The 17,124-nt window shown below is 39.4% G+C and overlaps 1 protein-coding gene across 9 annotated transcripts in view; it reads left to right on the top strand.

The window, feature by feature from the left end:
• The first annotated feature begins 800 nt into the window (after nucleotides 1–800).
• Nucleotides 801–17,124, top strand: part of EXOC1 (exocyst complex component 1) — a 54,765-nt gene continuing 38,441 nt past the window's right edge. For 5 of the 9 annotated variants that reach the window (XM_023758275.1, XM_023758278.1, XM_023758273.1 and 2 more), the window contains exons 1-5: nucleotides 801–941; nucleotides 6,076–6,209; nucleotides 10,538–10,668; nucleotides 13,718–13,877; nucleotides 16,953–16,973. In XM_023758275.1, coding sequence (XP_023614043.1) covers nucleotides 6,086–6,209; nucleotides 10,538–10,668; nucleotides 13,718–13,877; nucleotides 16,953–16,973 — 436 coding nt within the window. In that variant the 5' untranslated portion in view covers nucleotides 801–941; nucleotides 6,076–6,085. Of the gene's footprint in view, nucleotides 942–1,503; nucleotides 1,523–6,072; nucleotides 6,210–10,537; nucleotides 10,669–13,717; nucleotides 13,878–16,952; nucleotides 16,974–17,124 lie in introns of those variants that run through there. The other 4 variants (XM_023758274.1, XM_023758276.1, XM_006093948.3 and 1 more) reach the window with 4 other exon arrangements.

The raw sequence follows: 17,124 nt of genomic DNA, 5'->3' as shown, positions 1-17,124 counted from the left end.
ATCCGGGACCGCTGGCTCCTAACCACTGGCCTGCCTGCCTGATTGCCTCTAACCGCCTCTGCCTTGGCCCCGCCAGCACGGCTTCATCTGGAAGGTCGTTCAGCTGTCCGGTCTAATTAGCATATTATGCTTTTATTATTATAGATGTATTTGTGTGTGTATCTTGTTTAGCCCTACCATACTGTGAACTTCTTCAGGGTAGATTCATGTCTGAATCATCTCCCTCCGCTCTGGCTGCCCTTCCTCCATCAAAGGGCCTGGCATAAAACAGGTGCTAAGAATATGGCGTAAATGAATCCCTTGCTTTGATAACAACATTTGTATCATCTATACTTCTCAAACTTAACTCTGCATAGGCGTCATCTCGTTAACACTTCATCGATCTCTTCTTTTTAAAAAAATTTTTTAAATTAATTTCAGAGAGGAAGGGAGAGGGAGAGAGAGAAACATCAATGATGAGAGGGAATCCTTGATGGGCTGCCTCCTGCACGCCCCCTACTGGGGATCGAGCCCGCAACCCCAGCAAGTGATCTGACCGGGAATCGAACCTGGACCTTCTAGTTCCTAGACCGGATCTCTTTTTAAATAAACCGTTAGGTAAATAACTCCTCTAGACAGTGTAACATCACCAGCTCCAAATCTTCAGGCGCCCAGGCAGTCTCTGAGCGACAGAGGCCCCTACCGCGAGGCCTGAGGCCCACACGCCCCTTCCGCGAGCCTTGCCCCGCCTCCCCACGCCCACCGCCGCCTCTTTTTCCTTCTCCGCCGGGTCCACTTCCGGCGTCGTTATCACGTGCCCGGATGTGGGAAGTGGTGGCCGCACCGCTTCCCGTTCACTGCTCCACTGAGGGGCGCGTCTCTGGAGCGGCGGCCGCCCCGCCCCGTCGCCTTTCGGTTTGGGAGGACCCGCCTGGGCCCCGCCGGGTGGGCCCGGCCTCGCGGTAAGCCTCGGGCCGCGCTGCCCAGCAGTCCCGGCGGCGGACGGACGAGCGGACCGCGGCCGCCGGGGTCTCGGGCTGCTCCCCGGTCCCCTGCTGGCTCGGCGCCCGCGTCGGTACCTCTCCCTCCGCTCTGGCCGCCCTTCCTCTCCCGCCTCCGGGTCGGGCGCAGGGTCCGCCCGGAGCCTCCCCAGCTCCTCGCTGCCCTGGGGCCGGGAGAGCCGTCCCCACACATCCCACTGTGGGTCCGCCCAGAGGAGCCAGATGTCATTGGGCAAACGACCCTGATCATGTGCTCTTTGGCTCGGACCTGGGCAGGAGGGCGTGACAGCACCTTCCCCTTCTTTGTCCAAATACACATTTTCTTCTAAATCTCTTAAGTGCATTTCCCTGTGTCCGTGCACGGTTTTCTCCGCCGGGTGACGGTGCTCCGCGGGCTGAGATGTCTTGATGGCATGCGGGGCCCAACCCACCCGGACGCTCACATGGACAAGCTGTTTGCCAGGAAATGTGCTGATCAAGCGGGATTTCAGGAAACGAGAGCCAACATAGAGTGTCTGACTGCCCCTGGAACGCGGTCAAACGTGGGTTCTTAAATCTGGAAAGTAACTTTAGAGGACAGAGTGATCTATCCACTGTCTTTACAGAAAGGTGCTTTGTAAAGGCTGTAAGAGTTCATCGCGTGACCCTTAGGATGTAAATGCCATGGAGGCACTGCGGTGGTGGTGTCTTCGTGAACTTGTGTAGTCTGTCGTGTTCATCGCTGTAACCTAGAACAGTGCCTGGCGCACGTTGTATGACATCAGTATTTGCTGAATGAATGGGGGCCACCTAGTGCCTTTCCTTATGCCTCACTCCTTTATGGGGTATGGCAAGTCCTCTTTTTCTTTTTCTACCACGAACCATATAGTCAGTTGTTGCTTTTAACCAGAGAGAAACTGTGTTGTAAACATTGGCCACTAATGGTCATTCATTTGGTCGGTTTTTACCACTCAGTTCAGGTTACCGCAGGAGGTGTTCATTGAATACCTACTAAGAAAGAACACAGAACTATACCAAAGCGCGTCTTTCTCTCTCCCCCTCCTCCCCCTTCTCTCTCTGTCTCTGGAGAGTTGTTGAGATGCACAAGCTTACACTCTCATGAAGCAGTTTGCAGCAAGTGCTTGACTGCTTAGTAAGTACAGTGAGTGCCACAGCAATGGAGAGATCAATTTGGAATAAGATCTTGATTGAATCAACTTTATGTAAACAGTGAAATATAATTAGGGGTTGGACAGGTGATATTCCCCACATGGAAAAGCACCTAAGCAAAGATTTTTAGGCCAGAATGAACAGCAGGGCTTGGAGTGGAAGGTTTGTATTCGGGAATACTAATAAGGGTTGAGCAAGAGTGTGTTTTAATGAAAGCTGTGTTTTAATATTCCTAGTTTGTTGAGTGTTTTGGGGTTGTGGGAGCTTGCAAAGAGATAACCAGGTATTGTACTGTTAAATAAATGTAATTGATGTGAACCTGGATTAGTGCGTTGACAGTGGGAACAAAATGTGTCGATGCGGGGAAATCAACAGAATGTGGTAGCAGATTTCATGTTGACAAGGGAGGAGGAGAATCAAATACGACAGATTTTGAACCTGGACATTTGTTTACAGATGTGAGAGTTGGGAAGATGGAACTACTAAGCTTAGGGAAGTTATCATTGTCATGTTATTTGGTTTTCATTTTAGTTAATTTATTAGATGCCTACTATGTCCTTGCCAAAGGAATACAAAGATGAGTAAGACATGGTCCTTGTCTACAAGGAGCTACTTTTTTAAAAAAAATATATTTTACTGATTTTTCACAGAGAGGAAGAGAGAGGGATAGAGAGTTAGAAACATCGATGAGAGAGGAACATTGATCGGCTGCCTCCTGCACACCTCCTACTGGGGATGTGCCCCACAACCAAGGTACATGCCCTTGGCCGGAATCGAACCTGGGACCTTTCAGTCCGCAGGCCGACGGTCTATCCACTGAGCCAAACCGGTTAGGGGCATACAAGGAGCTACTTTTAATGGGAGGAGAGAATACAACTAGCTAGAAAATATAGTTTTAAGTGCTGTGTTAGCAGAGTATAGAGGAAGTGTTAGAGAAGTGGAAAGGGAATTATTCATTGTGTATGTGTGACTGCTTCACAGATTTTGAGGGATGAGTTGGACTTTCCCAGAGAGAAAAGAATTCCAGAAAAAGGAAATTGCATTAATAAAACCTAGAGATAGAAAGAAAAGTAAACTGGCCAGTATCCTGTGTGGCTTGGGAATGGGGTGGAATAGAACTTTTAACACAGATGTAGGCCCTATAACATATTAAGGAATTGGTAACAAGGGAATTTTGTAATAAGTGGAATGGAGGTTAAGATGGGTGAAGATGGAGAGAGGTGGAAAAGAAGGCAATTGGTTAAAATTGTACTTCATGGCTTCTTTATTCTCTGCAGAATAGATGAAGTCATTTGCAGAGAGAGAGGAGGCTGGTACTGGAGTTGAGGGTTGGAAGAAAGAAATAAGGATTTGCAACAACACTAATGGGGAGTAGGAAGAGGAATCATTGAAGGAAATTTTAAAGAATTGCTGAGCAACATTGAAAGTCTAGCTTTGTTTGGATTTAGATATTTATAATGAACACAGTGAACAAGGACGTGTGGCCTTTTTAAGTGGTATATGGTAGCACAAGAGAAGTGGGGAAATATATACTGTTTATGGAGATTTGTAAACAGAGTGAACTTATCTACAAACAGTAAGATCTTGAAGAGGTAGTGTGGATATAGAGAAATGGACACTGCTCCCAGGCTAGGTTTGAAAAGAAGCTTGGGAGAGGTCAGATAGACAAAAGAGGAAAGAGAAGGAGGTCCGAAGACTCGAGGCTGAGATGAGGAGAAAGAGGGAATATCTAATTTTTGTAAGAAAAGCAGTTTTTTGAGTTGGAGCAAAGATAAAATTTTCACAGTAAAATAAAGGAGATACCTTGTTTACAAGTCTCCTTGTGTTATGAAAATTCATTCTATGTCATTTACTTAAAACATACTTTCTTCATTTTCTGTAGAAATGGTATCAGAAGTAGAAGTTAATTTCCTAAGCAAGCTCACATACATGAAATACTGCACTTGCATTGGAAAATAGTACTATATATTCACACACACACACTATATATGTATATATATGTATAAAGATACCTTTTAAAAATAAGATTAAAAATATTTTTAAAGATATTTAACTCAATCTGATATTTTTAAAAACATGTTGAATAACATGAGAAAAAGGAGATAAATGAAAACCTTTTTTTAAAAAAAATCCTTACCCAAGGATATTTTTTTCATAGATTTCTAGAGAGAGTGGATGGGGGTGGGGAGAGAAACATCGATCAGTTACCTCCCACACACACTCCTATGGGGTTGAGGAACCTGCAACCAAGGTATGTGCCCTTGACTGGGAATCAAGCCGTGATTCTTCACTGCACAGGCTGGTGCTCTAACCACTGAGCAACTGGCCAGGGCAGAAACCTATTTTTTTTAAAGCATCTTTTTTTAAAAAACATATTTTATTGATTTTTTTACAGAGAGGAAGGGAGAGGGATAGAGAGTTAGAAACATAGATGAGACAGAAACATCGATCAGCTGCCTCCTGCACACTCCCCACTGAGGATGTGCCTACAACCAAGGTACATGCCCTTGACCAGAATTGAACCCGGGACCCTTCAGTCTGCAGGCCAATGCTCTATCTACTGAGCCAAACCAGCCAGGGCAGAAACCTATTTTTTTTAATAGCAGTTTTATGGGGATAGAATTCATATACTGTAAAATTCACCCTTTTCAAGTGTATAATTCAGTGTTTTTTTAGTATATTCACACGGTTATACAACTGTGACTCCTGTAATTCAAGGACATTTTCATCACACAAAAAAGAAACCCCACACCCATTAGTCACCCCTCATTCCTCTTTCACCCCAGCCCCAGCAACAACACATCATTCTGTCTCTATGAATTTGTCTACTCTGAACATTTTATATAAGTGGAATCATAAAATATGTGGTTCTTAGTATCTTGCTTTTTTCACTTAGTATGTTTTCAGGATTCATCAATGTTTTAGCATCCATCAGTACTTTTGTTCCTTTTTATGACTGAATAACATCCCACTGTATGGATTACATGTCAATTTGTTTTATCAGTTCATCAGTTGATGGATATTAGAGTTGTTTCCACCTTTTGGCTATTGTGAATAATGCTGCTATGACCATGTACAAGTTTTTGTGTGGACATAAATGTTCAGTTCTCTTGAGTATATACCTAGGAGTGGAATTGCTGGATCATATGTTAAGTCCATATTTAACTTTTTGAGGAATCGCCAAACTATTTTCCAAAGTGGCTGCACCATTTTATAATAGCCAGTATGAGAGTTCCTTTTTTTCCACATCTTTACCAACGTTTGTCTTTACACTGTTACCCACCCTAGTGGGTGTAAAGTGATAGGTATCTCATTGTGGTTTTGATTTAGATTTTTCTAATGTTAATGATGTGGACCATCTTTTCATGTGCTTAAAATGCTTTGCTTGCCCGGCCGGTGTGGCCCAGTGGTTGAGTGTCGACTCAGGCACCAAGAGGTTGCTGATTCCATTCCCGGTCAGGGCACATGCCTGGGTTCCAGGCTCAATCCCTGGGAGGGGGCATGTAGGAGGCGCTGATCTAGGTCTCGTTGATGTTTCTATCTCCCTCTTCCTTCTTCTCTCTGAAATCAGTAAAAAAGATTTTTTTAAATTCTTTTCTCAGTTCTTAATTGGGCTATTGGTCTTTTTACTGTTGAGTGGTAAGAGATCTTTATATAAGAAATTTATATTTAAAGATTGAGCATGAGTTTTTAAATTTTTTCCTTAACTTTTTATTTTATATTATAATATTTGGTGAGCACTTCCAAAGATTTTAGAGTTTGATAACACTGGATCTCTAATTTCTTTTTCAGCTTTTTATTTTTATGATGTAGGTATATTAATGTATTAAATCATTCTTCCTATGCTTATTAGCCATAAATAAGATAATTTTTATCATAAATGGAACAATGTAAGATAGAATGATTTTGAGAATGAGCTTAATATATATATTCCGAATCTTTTCAGCTGAGTAAAGATGACAGCAATCAAGCATGCGTTACAAAGAGACATTTTTACACCAAATGATGAACGCCTACTGAGTATTGTCAATGTCTGCAAAGCAGGAAAAAAGAAAAAGAACTGTTTTTTGTGTGCCACAGGTGGGTATGTAGTAAGAAAAAGTTCTTGTTTGGCCTTCTTTTATTTTCTAGAGGACTTTTTTTCCTTTTTAAAATATTCTCATTGTTTCTCTAGCTGAAAAACTATTGGACCAGCAAATTTATTCTTAAATTTTTTTTTAATTGAGTATTGAGTAGATACAAAAGAATTTCTATTTTATCCTATCTAATAAAAGAGAAACATGGTAATTAGCCATACCTCCACTACCCTTCCCATTGGCTAATCAGGGCGATATGCAAATTAACTGCCAGCCAAGATAGCGGCCGGCAGCCAGGTAGCTTGAAGCAAACATGAGGCTTGCTTGCTTCAGTGACGGAGGAAGCCAACGTTCCCCGCCTGCCTTGCTGGCCTCTGAGCTTGCAGTTTAAGAAACATTGTTACAAATATAGAAGCTAAACAAAACCCCAGAATCCTGCTTTCAGCCAGCTGGAATCTCAGAGCTGGAGTTGAAACAGTGTTTCGATTATAGAACCCAAACAAACCAGATACCTGCTTTCAGCAGCCGAGGCCTCAGAGCTGGAGCCAAGCCTCAGAGCTAAAGCTGGCCCAGAATAAAAGGAAAAAAGGACAGGTTGGGAGCTTCAGTCACCCGCCAGCCTGAAAACAGCCCTCAGCCCCTCACTCAGACTGGCCAGGGACCCCAGTGGGGACCCCCACCCTGATCCAGGACACCCTTCAGGGCAAACCAGCCGGTCCCCACCCGTGCACCAGGCCTCTATCCTATATAGTAAAAGGGTAATATGCCTCCCAGCACCGGGATCAGCGGAGCCACGAGGCCTCCGGGCACCGGGATCAGCGTGACGGGGCAGCGCCCAAACCCCCTGATCACCCTGCGGCTCTGTGTGTGACAGGGGGCGGGGCCACAACCTCCCTATCCGCCCTGCTCTGTTCATGACAGGGGAAGGCGCCCCAACCCCCTGATCAGCTCTGCTCTGTGCCTGATAGGGGGGAGCTCCCCAACCCCCTGATCGCCCTGCGGCTCTGTGTGTGACGGGGTGGAATCGCAACCTCCCCATCAGCCCTGCCCTGAGTGTGACAGGGGGGAGTGCCCCAACCCCCTGATCGGCCTGCGGCTCTGTGTGTGACAGGGTGCGGCACCCCAACCCCCCCCCCACGGGCCCTGCTCTGTGTGTGACGGGGTGGAGCCATAACCTCCCCATTGGCCCTGCCCTGAGTGTGACAGTGGCGGCGCCCCAACCCCCTGATCGGTCCTGCTCTGTGGGTGACAGGGGGCGGTGCCCCAACTCCCCTATCAGCCCTACTCTGTGAGTGACGGGGGGAGCTCCTCAACCCCCTGATCGGCCCTGCTCTGTGCGTGACAGGGGGGAGCTCCCCAGCCCCCTGATGGGCCCTGCTCTGTGCGTGACAGGGGAGAGCTCCCCAACCCCCTGATCGACCCTGCTCTGTGCGTGACAGGGTACGGAGCCCCAACCCCCCTGATGGGCCCTGCTCTGTGAGTGACAGGGGGCAGCGCCCCAACCCCCTGATGGGCCCTGCTCTGTGCGTGACAGGGTGTGGCGCCGCAACCCCCTGATTGGCCCTGCTCTGTGCGTGACAGGGTGTGGCGCCGCAACCTCCCCATCGACCCTGCCTTGAGTGTGACGGGGCGGTGCCCCAACCCCCCAATCGGCCCTACCCTGAGCGTGATTGAGGGTGGCATCGCAACCTCCCGATCCGCCCTGCTCTGTGCATGACAGGGAGCGGCGCCCCAACTCCCCAATCGGCCCTGCTCTGAGCCTGACCAGGGGCTGCACCTAGGGATTGGGCCTGCCCTCTGCCACCCGGGAGCAGGCCTAAGCCAGCAGGTCGTTATCTCCCGAGGGGTCCCAGACTGCGAGAGGGCACAGGATGGGCTGAGGGACCCCCCCCCGAGTGCACAAATTTTTGTGCACCGGGCCTCTAGTATATATATAATGAAGACTAACCATACCATGATACTTGGGTTTTTACAGACTATTAATACTTTCAATCTGGTGGTTGTGAAATAGTATTTCATTGTGGTTTTAAATTGGATCTCCTTAATTAATAATGAGATTGAGCCTCTTCACAAATGTATTATCTATTTAGTTTCCTTGTCTAAGAAATGTGCCTGTTGGCCCTGGCCAGGTAGCTCAGTTGTCTGGATAAGCCAAGTTGCAGGTTCGATTCCCAGTCAGGGCATGTTCAGGAATCAATCAATAAATGCATAAATAAGTAGAAAAAATAAATTGATCTCGCTCTCTCTCTTTCTCTGACTCTATCTCTAAAAATCAATTTAAAAAAAGAAATTTGCCTGTTAAGACCTTTTTCTCATTTTTCTGTAGTGTTGCTTGTCCTTTTGATGTTTTAAGTTCTTTGTATAAGCCGAATACTAATCCTTTGTTGTTTATATGCATCCCAGTTTGTGGCTTATGTTTTCACTTTTTATGATGTCTTTTAATGAAATTTATTATTTTAATGAAATCAAATTAATCAATCTGATTTTTTCCTTCTTCCCCTTTTGGTGTTTTACTTAAAATATCCTTCCCTATCCTAGAGTAATGAAAGTTTTCACCTATATTATTTTCTAAAAGTTTTATAATTTTACCTTTTACATTATAGTCTTTAATTTGTTGTGTTCATGTTTGTAGTAATGAGTGTGAGTGTATCTGTTTCTGGGTTTTTTCTTACATTTGGTTTTTATTTTATCTTGTTGGTACTTTATTCTTTCACCTAAATTTTAGAATCAACTTGTCAAGTTCCAGATTTTGTTGGGATTTTTATTGGAATTGTTTTGAATCTGTAGTTCACTTTGGAGAGATCTTGCATTTTTAAATAGAGTCTTCTCTAAGAACATGGTGTAGTTCTCCATGTATCTGGGTCTTTTTGTAATGCCTTTCAGTAAGGTTTATGGTTGTAAAGGCTTTATTCCTAGATTTTTGATCCTATCATAGCATTAATATACTTTTTAAGACTTTATTTTTTAGAGCACTTTAAGTTTACAACAAAATTGAGAGGGAGATAGAAATTTTCCATATACCCCTTCCTGCCCCCACACATACATAGCTCTCCTTTTATTAATACCACTCACAATAGTGGTATATTTGCTACCAAAACAAACCTACACTGACACATCACAGTCACTCAAAGTCCATAGTTTACCTTTAGGATTCACTCTTGGTATTGTACTGTCTGTAGTTGTGGACAAATGTATAATGATTTATATCCATCATTAAAGTATCATACAGAGTATTTTCCCTGCCCTAAAAATCTTCTCTGCATTCTGTCTGTTCATCTCTCCCTCACTCCTGGCAACCATTGATCTTTTTACTCTCCATATTGTTGCCTTTTCCAGAATGTCATATAGTTGGAATCACACAATATGTAGCCTTCTCAGATTGGTTTCTTTCACTTAATGCTATGCATTTAGAGTTCACCCATGTGTTTTCCTGGCTTGATAGTTCATTTCTTTTTAGTTCTTAATAACATTCCATTGTCTGGATATACCACAGTTTATCCACTCACCTGCTGAAGGACATCTTGGTTGTTTTCAAGTTTTGGCAATTATGAATAAAGCAGCTATAAACATCAGCGTGTAGGTTTCTGTGCAGACATTTGTTTTCAGCTCCTTTGGGTAGAAGACAAAGAGCACAATGGCGGGATTGTATGGTAGGAGTATATAAATATACTTAAAACTCAACAAGAAAAAAAAGCTGATTAAAAAATGGGCCAAAAACCTTGACACCTCACCAAGAGGAGACACAGGTCACAAAGAAGCATATGAAAACATGCTCCACAAACTAAAACAATAAGCTAGCACTACACATCTATTAATACTCGATTTCTTTTGTAAGAAACCGAGAAACTATTTTCCAAAGTGACTGTACTATTTGCATTCCCACCAGCAATGTATGAGAATTCCTGTTGCTTCACATCCTCGCCAGCATTTTGTATCATCAGTGTTTCAGATTTTGGCCACATTAATAGATGTGTAGTGCTAGCTTATTGTTTTAATTTGTGGAGCATGTTTTCATATGCTTCTTTGTGACCTGTGTCTCCTCTTGGTGAGGTGTCAAGGTTTTTGGCCCATTTTTTAATCAGCTTTTTTTTTCTTGTTGAGTTTTAAGAGCTTCGTTTCTCAAGCAATCTGCCTCTGGCCCTCTAGTATGATTTAGAATTTTTCATTAGTATTCTGAGTATTCTTCAGTCATAGCATTTGTTATGAAATATTGCTCCTTTTTTAGTATAGTGTATAGGCACCTGACAGCTATATTTGCAATGAGTGAATGAATGAATGACAAATGAGTAAGTGAATAATATTTCTAATGTAAGTGTGTGTTTCATTCAACAGTGACAACTGAACGCCCTGTGCAGGTGAAGGTGGTCAAAGTCAAGAAATCTGATAAAGGAGATTTCTACAAAAGGCAAATTGCTTGGGCCCTTCGAGACCTTGCTGTGGTAGATGCCAAAGATGCTATTAAAGTACGGGTTTTTTTTAAGTGCTTTCTTTTTTTTACCTGTGTTCAAAAAGTGTCTTTCATTTTATGGCATAGTATTATGTCTTTTAAAATGGTCTAATCTTGCTGTTTTGTGATCCACTGGTCAATCAGCTAAATAAGAATTAGTCTAAACTGTATCATTCAACTTTCCATTCTCCCATTCCCCACTCTTAGGCTACTGAAAATAAGTACATATATATGTGTGCTTCATTGTTTTTGCTTTTTTTGAGCTACAGTTATGTTTGTGTACAAGACATAAACTAGAGCAAAATAACCTTGAATCTGTGCATATAAGTCAGGTATACTTAGTATAAAATCCATAAATTAGTACAGATTTAAAACAGAGTATTGTTGTTTTTAAAAAATCATTGTTCCAGGAAAACTTAGTTCAAAAAGACATGTAATACATGTTTTTCTTAGTCCTCACGAATTAATATGGAATCACCAACTGAAGTGCCTTTTGAGGCCATCGTCTGATGTTTGTGGCTCGATTAAAGGAAATGATAGTGAGTTACACACCTTATTTTAAGGAATTTCAAGAATAAGATATAAGAATATAAATATTACACCTTTCATTTAAGCCATATTCAAACTCCAAGAAAGTTGAATAAGATAATCATGTTAAAGGGCCACCTTTATTACTGACAATGCATGGATTTCCACAGCAATACCTTATTCAGAGAAATCAAGGAGAAGTCTCTGATTAACTTAGGTGCTTCCCCTCCTCCTCTTCCTCTGCAGCCCAAAGGCAACCCCAGAGCTCCAGAGAATGCTTGGTACCACATACACTGGCACTGTTGATGGGGCTAGCAGCAAGGTTTGCATTAATGTCACTACAGGTGCCCTTTGAAGTCTCATACATTTATTAAAAAGATACAAAGAAGTAAAAACTACCTCTGTAGAGTAACCTGATAACATAAAATTCTTGTTTTATTCTTACCCTGGTACCAACCTGTGAGGAACTGAAAACTAGACAGAATGACAGGGAGTTGAGTCAGGTGAAAAATAATGTTCTAATGAAGCTAAAACAACTTTAGGAGAGCCCTGCATATCTGTAGAATTCAGATTTGTTTCAAATAGAGAAAATGCCTTTAAGTACAAACTAGGCCTTTGCTTTTATTCCTAAGGAGCACCCCGTTTTTAGAAAACTACAGAAACGGGTTTTGCGGGTGCTTTGAGTGTATGTGTATGTTTGGAAAGAAAATGAAAATGGGATTTTAAAAATACTTGAATAAATTATTTAACAAATAATTTTTGTTACTCTGGGGAGGGATCAAGAGTAGAGACTCTTTTGGTAGGTTTCTGTTTAAGAGAAAATACTTTAAGGGCTTTTTAGAAACTTACCTTTATTGAAAAGCCTTTTTTCCTTCAATAGATTTGCACTTCATAACCCCATTGACTTGCATAATTTGCTAACTTGGCTGAATGCTTATTGGAATGCTTTCTCACAGATGACGCCTCATTGCTGACTTGCTTAATGGACTTTTTTATTTTATTTTATGTAGGCACCTTGATGTGTATATGCTATATATGGATATATAACATAAAATTTTTATACCTAGCCAAACATTAGGCATTTAGTATCACACATTGATTTGTGTGAGTGTTGCCACTGGAGCACTCAGCTTGTTTTATGGCATTATGGGAAATATTCCCAGAGAAGAGACCATTTCCCATCAAGTTTCATATTAGTTGCCAATACTCTTAGATTTTTTTTTTGTAAGTAATAATGCAACTACCTATTCATTGTAAATGTAGGTTTTTAATCTTTTGACATTCAGTTCTGTTTATTGAGATATAAATTAAATTGGTAGTTCCATGCTACTATAATATGATTGTGCCATGCACAGGTCAAATCCTGGTCCCTAAATTATCTCAAGTCTTCACAGTATAAGTCTGATATAACTTCCCTTGCCTTTAAGGTTTTTATTTACATTTTGTTCCTCCTAAATAACACTTTAAATTAATTGAATATATTAGCCTTCTGTAAACTATTAACATTTGAGTCTATTTTTTTAAATTCTTTGGATATGAAGAAGAGTATATGTCCACATGTTTTCATTTTTATATTGTAGTAAAGTAGTTTTACATTCAAGGGAGAATTAGCCTGGCATGAAATTATTGCTGTAATGTGGCTCAAGAGACATGTAGAAATTATAGTGCAATATCTTCACATCAGATGAGCTTCTTTTTGACTTTTGAGACACCTTTAATCATTCTCTATTTTCAGAATTGAAAACAGTTAGGGGCAGTCTCTGCTTTTTACCTGACCTGTTCTAGAGAAAACCACATGAGGATATAGATTGTATTTTTTCTTATATGTTATAATTAGAGATATATTCTTTATCAAGGAAGTAGTGTCAAATCATAGTTATGAATAAAGTACATTATCAAAGAAGAGGTAAAACTCTAAAACCCCATAGGCAATTTAAAAAGAAAAATTAGGTCTGCATCCAGTGATGGCGAACCTATGACACGCGTGTCAGAGGTGACACGCGAACTCATTTTTTTGGTTGATTTTTCTTAAATGCATTTAAATATATAAAATAAATATCAAAAATATAAGTCTTTGTTTTACTGTGGTTGCAAATATCAAAAAATTTCTATATGTGACACGGCACCAGAGTTAAGTTAGGGTTTTGCAAAATGCTGACACGCAGAGCTCAAAAGGTTCGTCATCACTGTCTGCATCAAAGCTAGAGACCATTGTAATTTTGCAGATTAGGAAGCTGAGACACAAAGCCATTAAGTAGACATCCTATACTTTTACTCAAAGAATTCAGGGAGACAGGAAGAAAATGACCAAAACACTGTGTTGTTTTTAATCTAGCTTCTTTTGGGAGGTAAACAATGTTTTTGCTCTAAATTGAATTCTCTGAGCCATTCTCTATAAATCACTTAGCTGATTTTTAATGGTAATTTTTTTTTCCCAAGAACAGCCTCAACTTCTTTTTGTTTTATTGAAATGTAGATTTTACAGTAATGAAAATGGGATATAATTAAAAACAATATCTTGTATATTTTTATTTCAGGAAAATCCTGAATTTGATTTACATTTTGAAAAAATATATAAATGGGTTGCCAGCAGCACTGCTGAAAAGAATGCATTTATTTCATGCATTTGGAAATTGAATCAACGCTATCTCCGGAAGAAAATTGATTTTGTCAATGTCAGTTCACAGCTTTTGGAAGGTAAAGTTAAATAAAAATGTCCATGTGAAATCAGTTTTATCTATAGCTGAATATATAATTTGATTTTATTCAAAGTAATTAGAACACTGAGTTACCTTTTTGTAAAAGAATTTAAAGACAATTTTTATTTCAGAAGTGATTATTCATTATAGGACCATTATAGATAAATGATACATTAAATTAAATAAATAAAAATCACATAAACTTAATCCTCAGAGATAACATTTTGTTAGAATTCTTCTAATCTATGCATATATACTTTTGCAAATAAAGAAATTTACATTGTTTTGTAACTTACTTTCTCATATAATGTATCATGAACATTTTCCATGTTATTAAATACCCAACCTTATTTTTAATTTCTTTCTTTTTTTTTTCTTGTTTATTTATTCTTTTACCCAACCTTATTTTTAATGGCACCATAGTATTCCATTATATGGGTATGCTATAATTTATTTAGTCATTTACTTTTAATTTTCCAATATTTGCTTTTTTTAAATATATATTTTTATTGATTTCAGAGAGGAAGGGAGAGGGAGAGAGAGAGATAGAAACATCAGTGATGAGAGAGAATCACTGATTGGCTGCCTCCTGCACGCCCCACACTGGGGATAGAGCCCACAAATTGGGCACATGCCCAACCTGGAATCAAACCATGCTCTCTGGTTCATAGATCGGCACTCAACCACTGAGCCAAACCAACTGGACAAATCTTGGCTTATTTTAAAAAACTCTAAGATGAAGATCTTTGTAGCTGTATTTTTGTGCAGAGTATAGTTGTATAGGTGTAATGGTTAAAAACACAACTCTGGAGGGAGATTGCCTGGGTTCAGATCCTGGCTTTGTCACTTACTAGCTGTGTGACTTGGATTATTCTGTGTTTCAGTTTCCCTTATCTAAGAAATAGAGGTAATAAAACTATCTACCCTATAGGATTGTTGTGAGGATTAAATTACTTAAAATATAAACATGATTAGAGCAATGCCAGATATATAGTAAGTACTCAATAAATATTAGTTATTATATTATCAGGATAAAATCCTTAGACATGAAGTTAATTAGGATAATTTTGATCAGTATGTCTTCAGGAATGTTACTACAGATTGTTTTGTGATGCAAGACAAAAACTTTACTGTTAATTATTGAAAATATATGAGATTTTATTCTTTTAAACTTTCTTTCTTAAAGATATAACATTGTAAGAAAATGGTACTCTAATGCCTTGTAGATGCAATTTGTGTTATATTTTTTATCTCAAAAAAAAGCAGTTGAAAGGACAGAGTTGTTGCTCCTCTTTATTAAGGAAAAAATTAGATTGTCCTAAGTTGTATATTAACATTTAAAAATAGAATCTTCTATTTTGTCAACATCTGAAATTGCCAATATTCATCCAATCTGACCTATAAAAATAGCAGTTTCAGATGCCTCAAACGATTCCTTTTCTTAGTCACTTGCGTCTGTCTTTTCTCTATGTTGTACTTTTTTTGTTTGGCCATGGGTCTTTCTCTCCTTAAATGTAGTATTCTTTCTCATCAGTTATAAATTAGTGAGCCCATTACTGGTTTCAGGCTTAATGCTTAGAACTTGCAGAGTCAGGTCACATCTGTTAGGCCTTGTGCTCCTTCCCCCAGTAAAGCTGGCCTTGTATAGGAGCCCTCAGAGTTGCCCTCTCACCAACATCAGACTCCAATGTCTTGGTGATAGAGTGTGTTGAGGGAATGACCTTCAAAAACTGTATGGTGGCTTGTCATGCCTTAAATAGTGGTTTAATTTTAACTGGCATCTATGTATGTATGTATGTATGTATGTATCTATCTATTTATTTTTAAATTTCAAGGTTGAACATTCTGTTAAGTGAATTTCAAAGCTTTCTGTCCTCTTTCCAAATATTACTTATCTCCAGATGTTATTTATTGCCTAATATGTATTTTAAACCAATATATTTTATGAAGTCAACAATATGGGAAAATACATATCCTGCCTATACTTATCTCATTAAGAAATATTACCAAAATTAAAAATGAGAAGAATATTACTGTTAGTGAGAATGAAGTGTCTATCTTAAAAAAAAAAAAAAAAAAAAGACAGTTTAGTTTTTCAGGGCTTAAAACAAAGGTGTAGACGTTTTCATTTTTATAAATATTAACCCAAATTGAGATCAATTTTAAGAATACTGAGAAGATCTTTAAGGGTCTCCTTTTGAAAATCACTTTCTATAAATCAAATAAGCATTGTGTTGGCTTAGTGGAGTTCAGTTTACAAACCTGTTTTAATGTTTTACTGGACTTTAAAATCATGGCCATTAATTCCCATTTAAAAAAAAATAGATGTCTCTAATCTTTGAGTGATGTTAGAAACCAAACAATGATCACCATCTCCTTTTAAGAGATAATCATCCAAGTAAGTAAGACTGTTCATTGTGAATGTTAGCAGTAGTGATTTAGTAGTTTTTATTCTCAGCAGAATATAATTTTTAAAAGAGGACTTTGTTAGCAGTTGAAGTAGAGTGAAATATTTGGTTGGCCTTTTCTTTTTCACTTTTGTAATCAGATTTTTTTTAATCTTTGAGTTGAATCCTTAAATGCCAGCTCAAACTGATATCTTAAGTGTTTTTTAATTGCTTCAATTTTGTCCTTTCTAACAGTGTTTTATGACTAATCCTTTGTGAGGGTGTGTCGGTCCTGGTAAAGAAAGGTTTGGGCCTTGAGTGAAAATAACTAGACTAATGCATGAGTCACAACTGACCTAAAAATAATCCCCAGGAAGTGATCTGTTTCCCAGTTTTCTCCTACAAGGACTAGTCAGTAGTGTTTCTTAAAAGACTAAGAGAAAATAGAAAGATAAATGTATTTTTAGTAACTGTCTGAAAATGAGTAAGAAAAATAAACTCTGGAAATGTAGCTTCTTATGGATTTTTCCACTTTGTAGTTAATTTTGACATTGTCTTTTAAACCTTGATTTATCATGAATGAAATATGGGTAGTATTTTAAATATTTAAGCCTGTATACTTTTCTACCCAGCTAATATTCTTTGCTTACTTTCCTCTGCTTTTTTCATACCTTTTTACTCTCCAGAACTGCCTAAAGTTACAGAAGGTGCGTAACACCTTTTCTTCTTATTCTATTCTGTATATTTTTATTACTTGCCATTGTTACGTACTATTGGTTGCATATTTTATGAAATTGTGTTCAGGGACAAGTTTATTACTACAAAATCCATACGGTCATAAAATTAATGATACTATTA

Source organism: Myotis lucifugus, unplaced genomic scaffold (assembly GCF_000147115.1).
Source record: "Myotis lucifugus unplaced genomic scaffold, Myoluc2.0 scaffold_127, whole genome shotgun sequence".
In the NCBI taxonomy this organism is placed as follows: domain Eukaryota; kingdom Metazoa; phylum Chordata; class Mammalia; order Chiroptera; family Vespertilionidae; genus Myotis; species Myotis lucifugus.
Note: the sequence above shows the minus strand (reverse complement) of the source record. Positions and strands in the feature narration are given on the sequence as shown.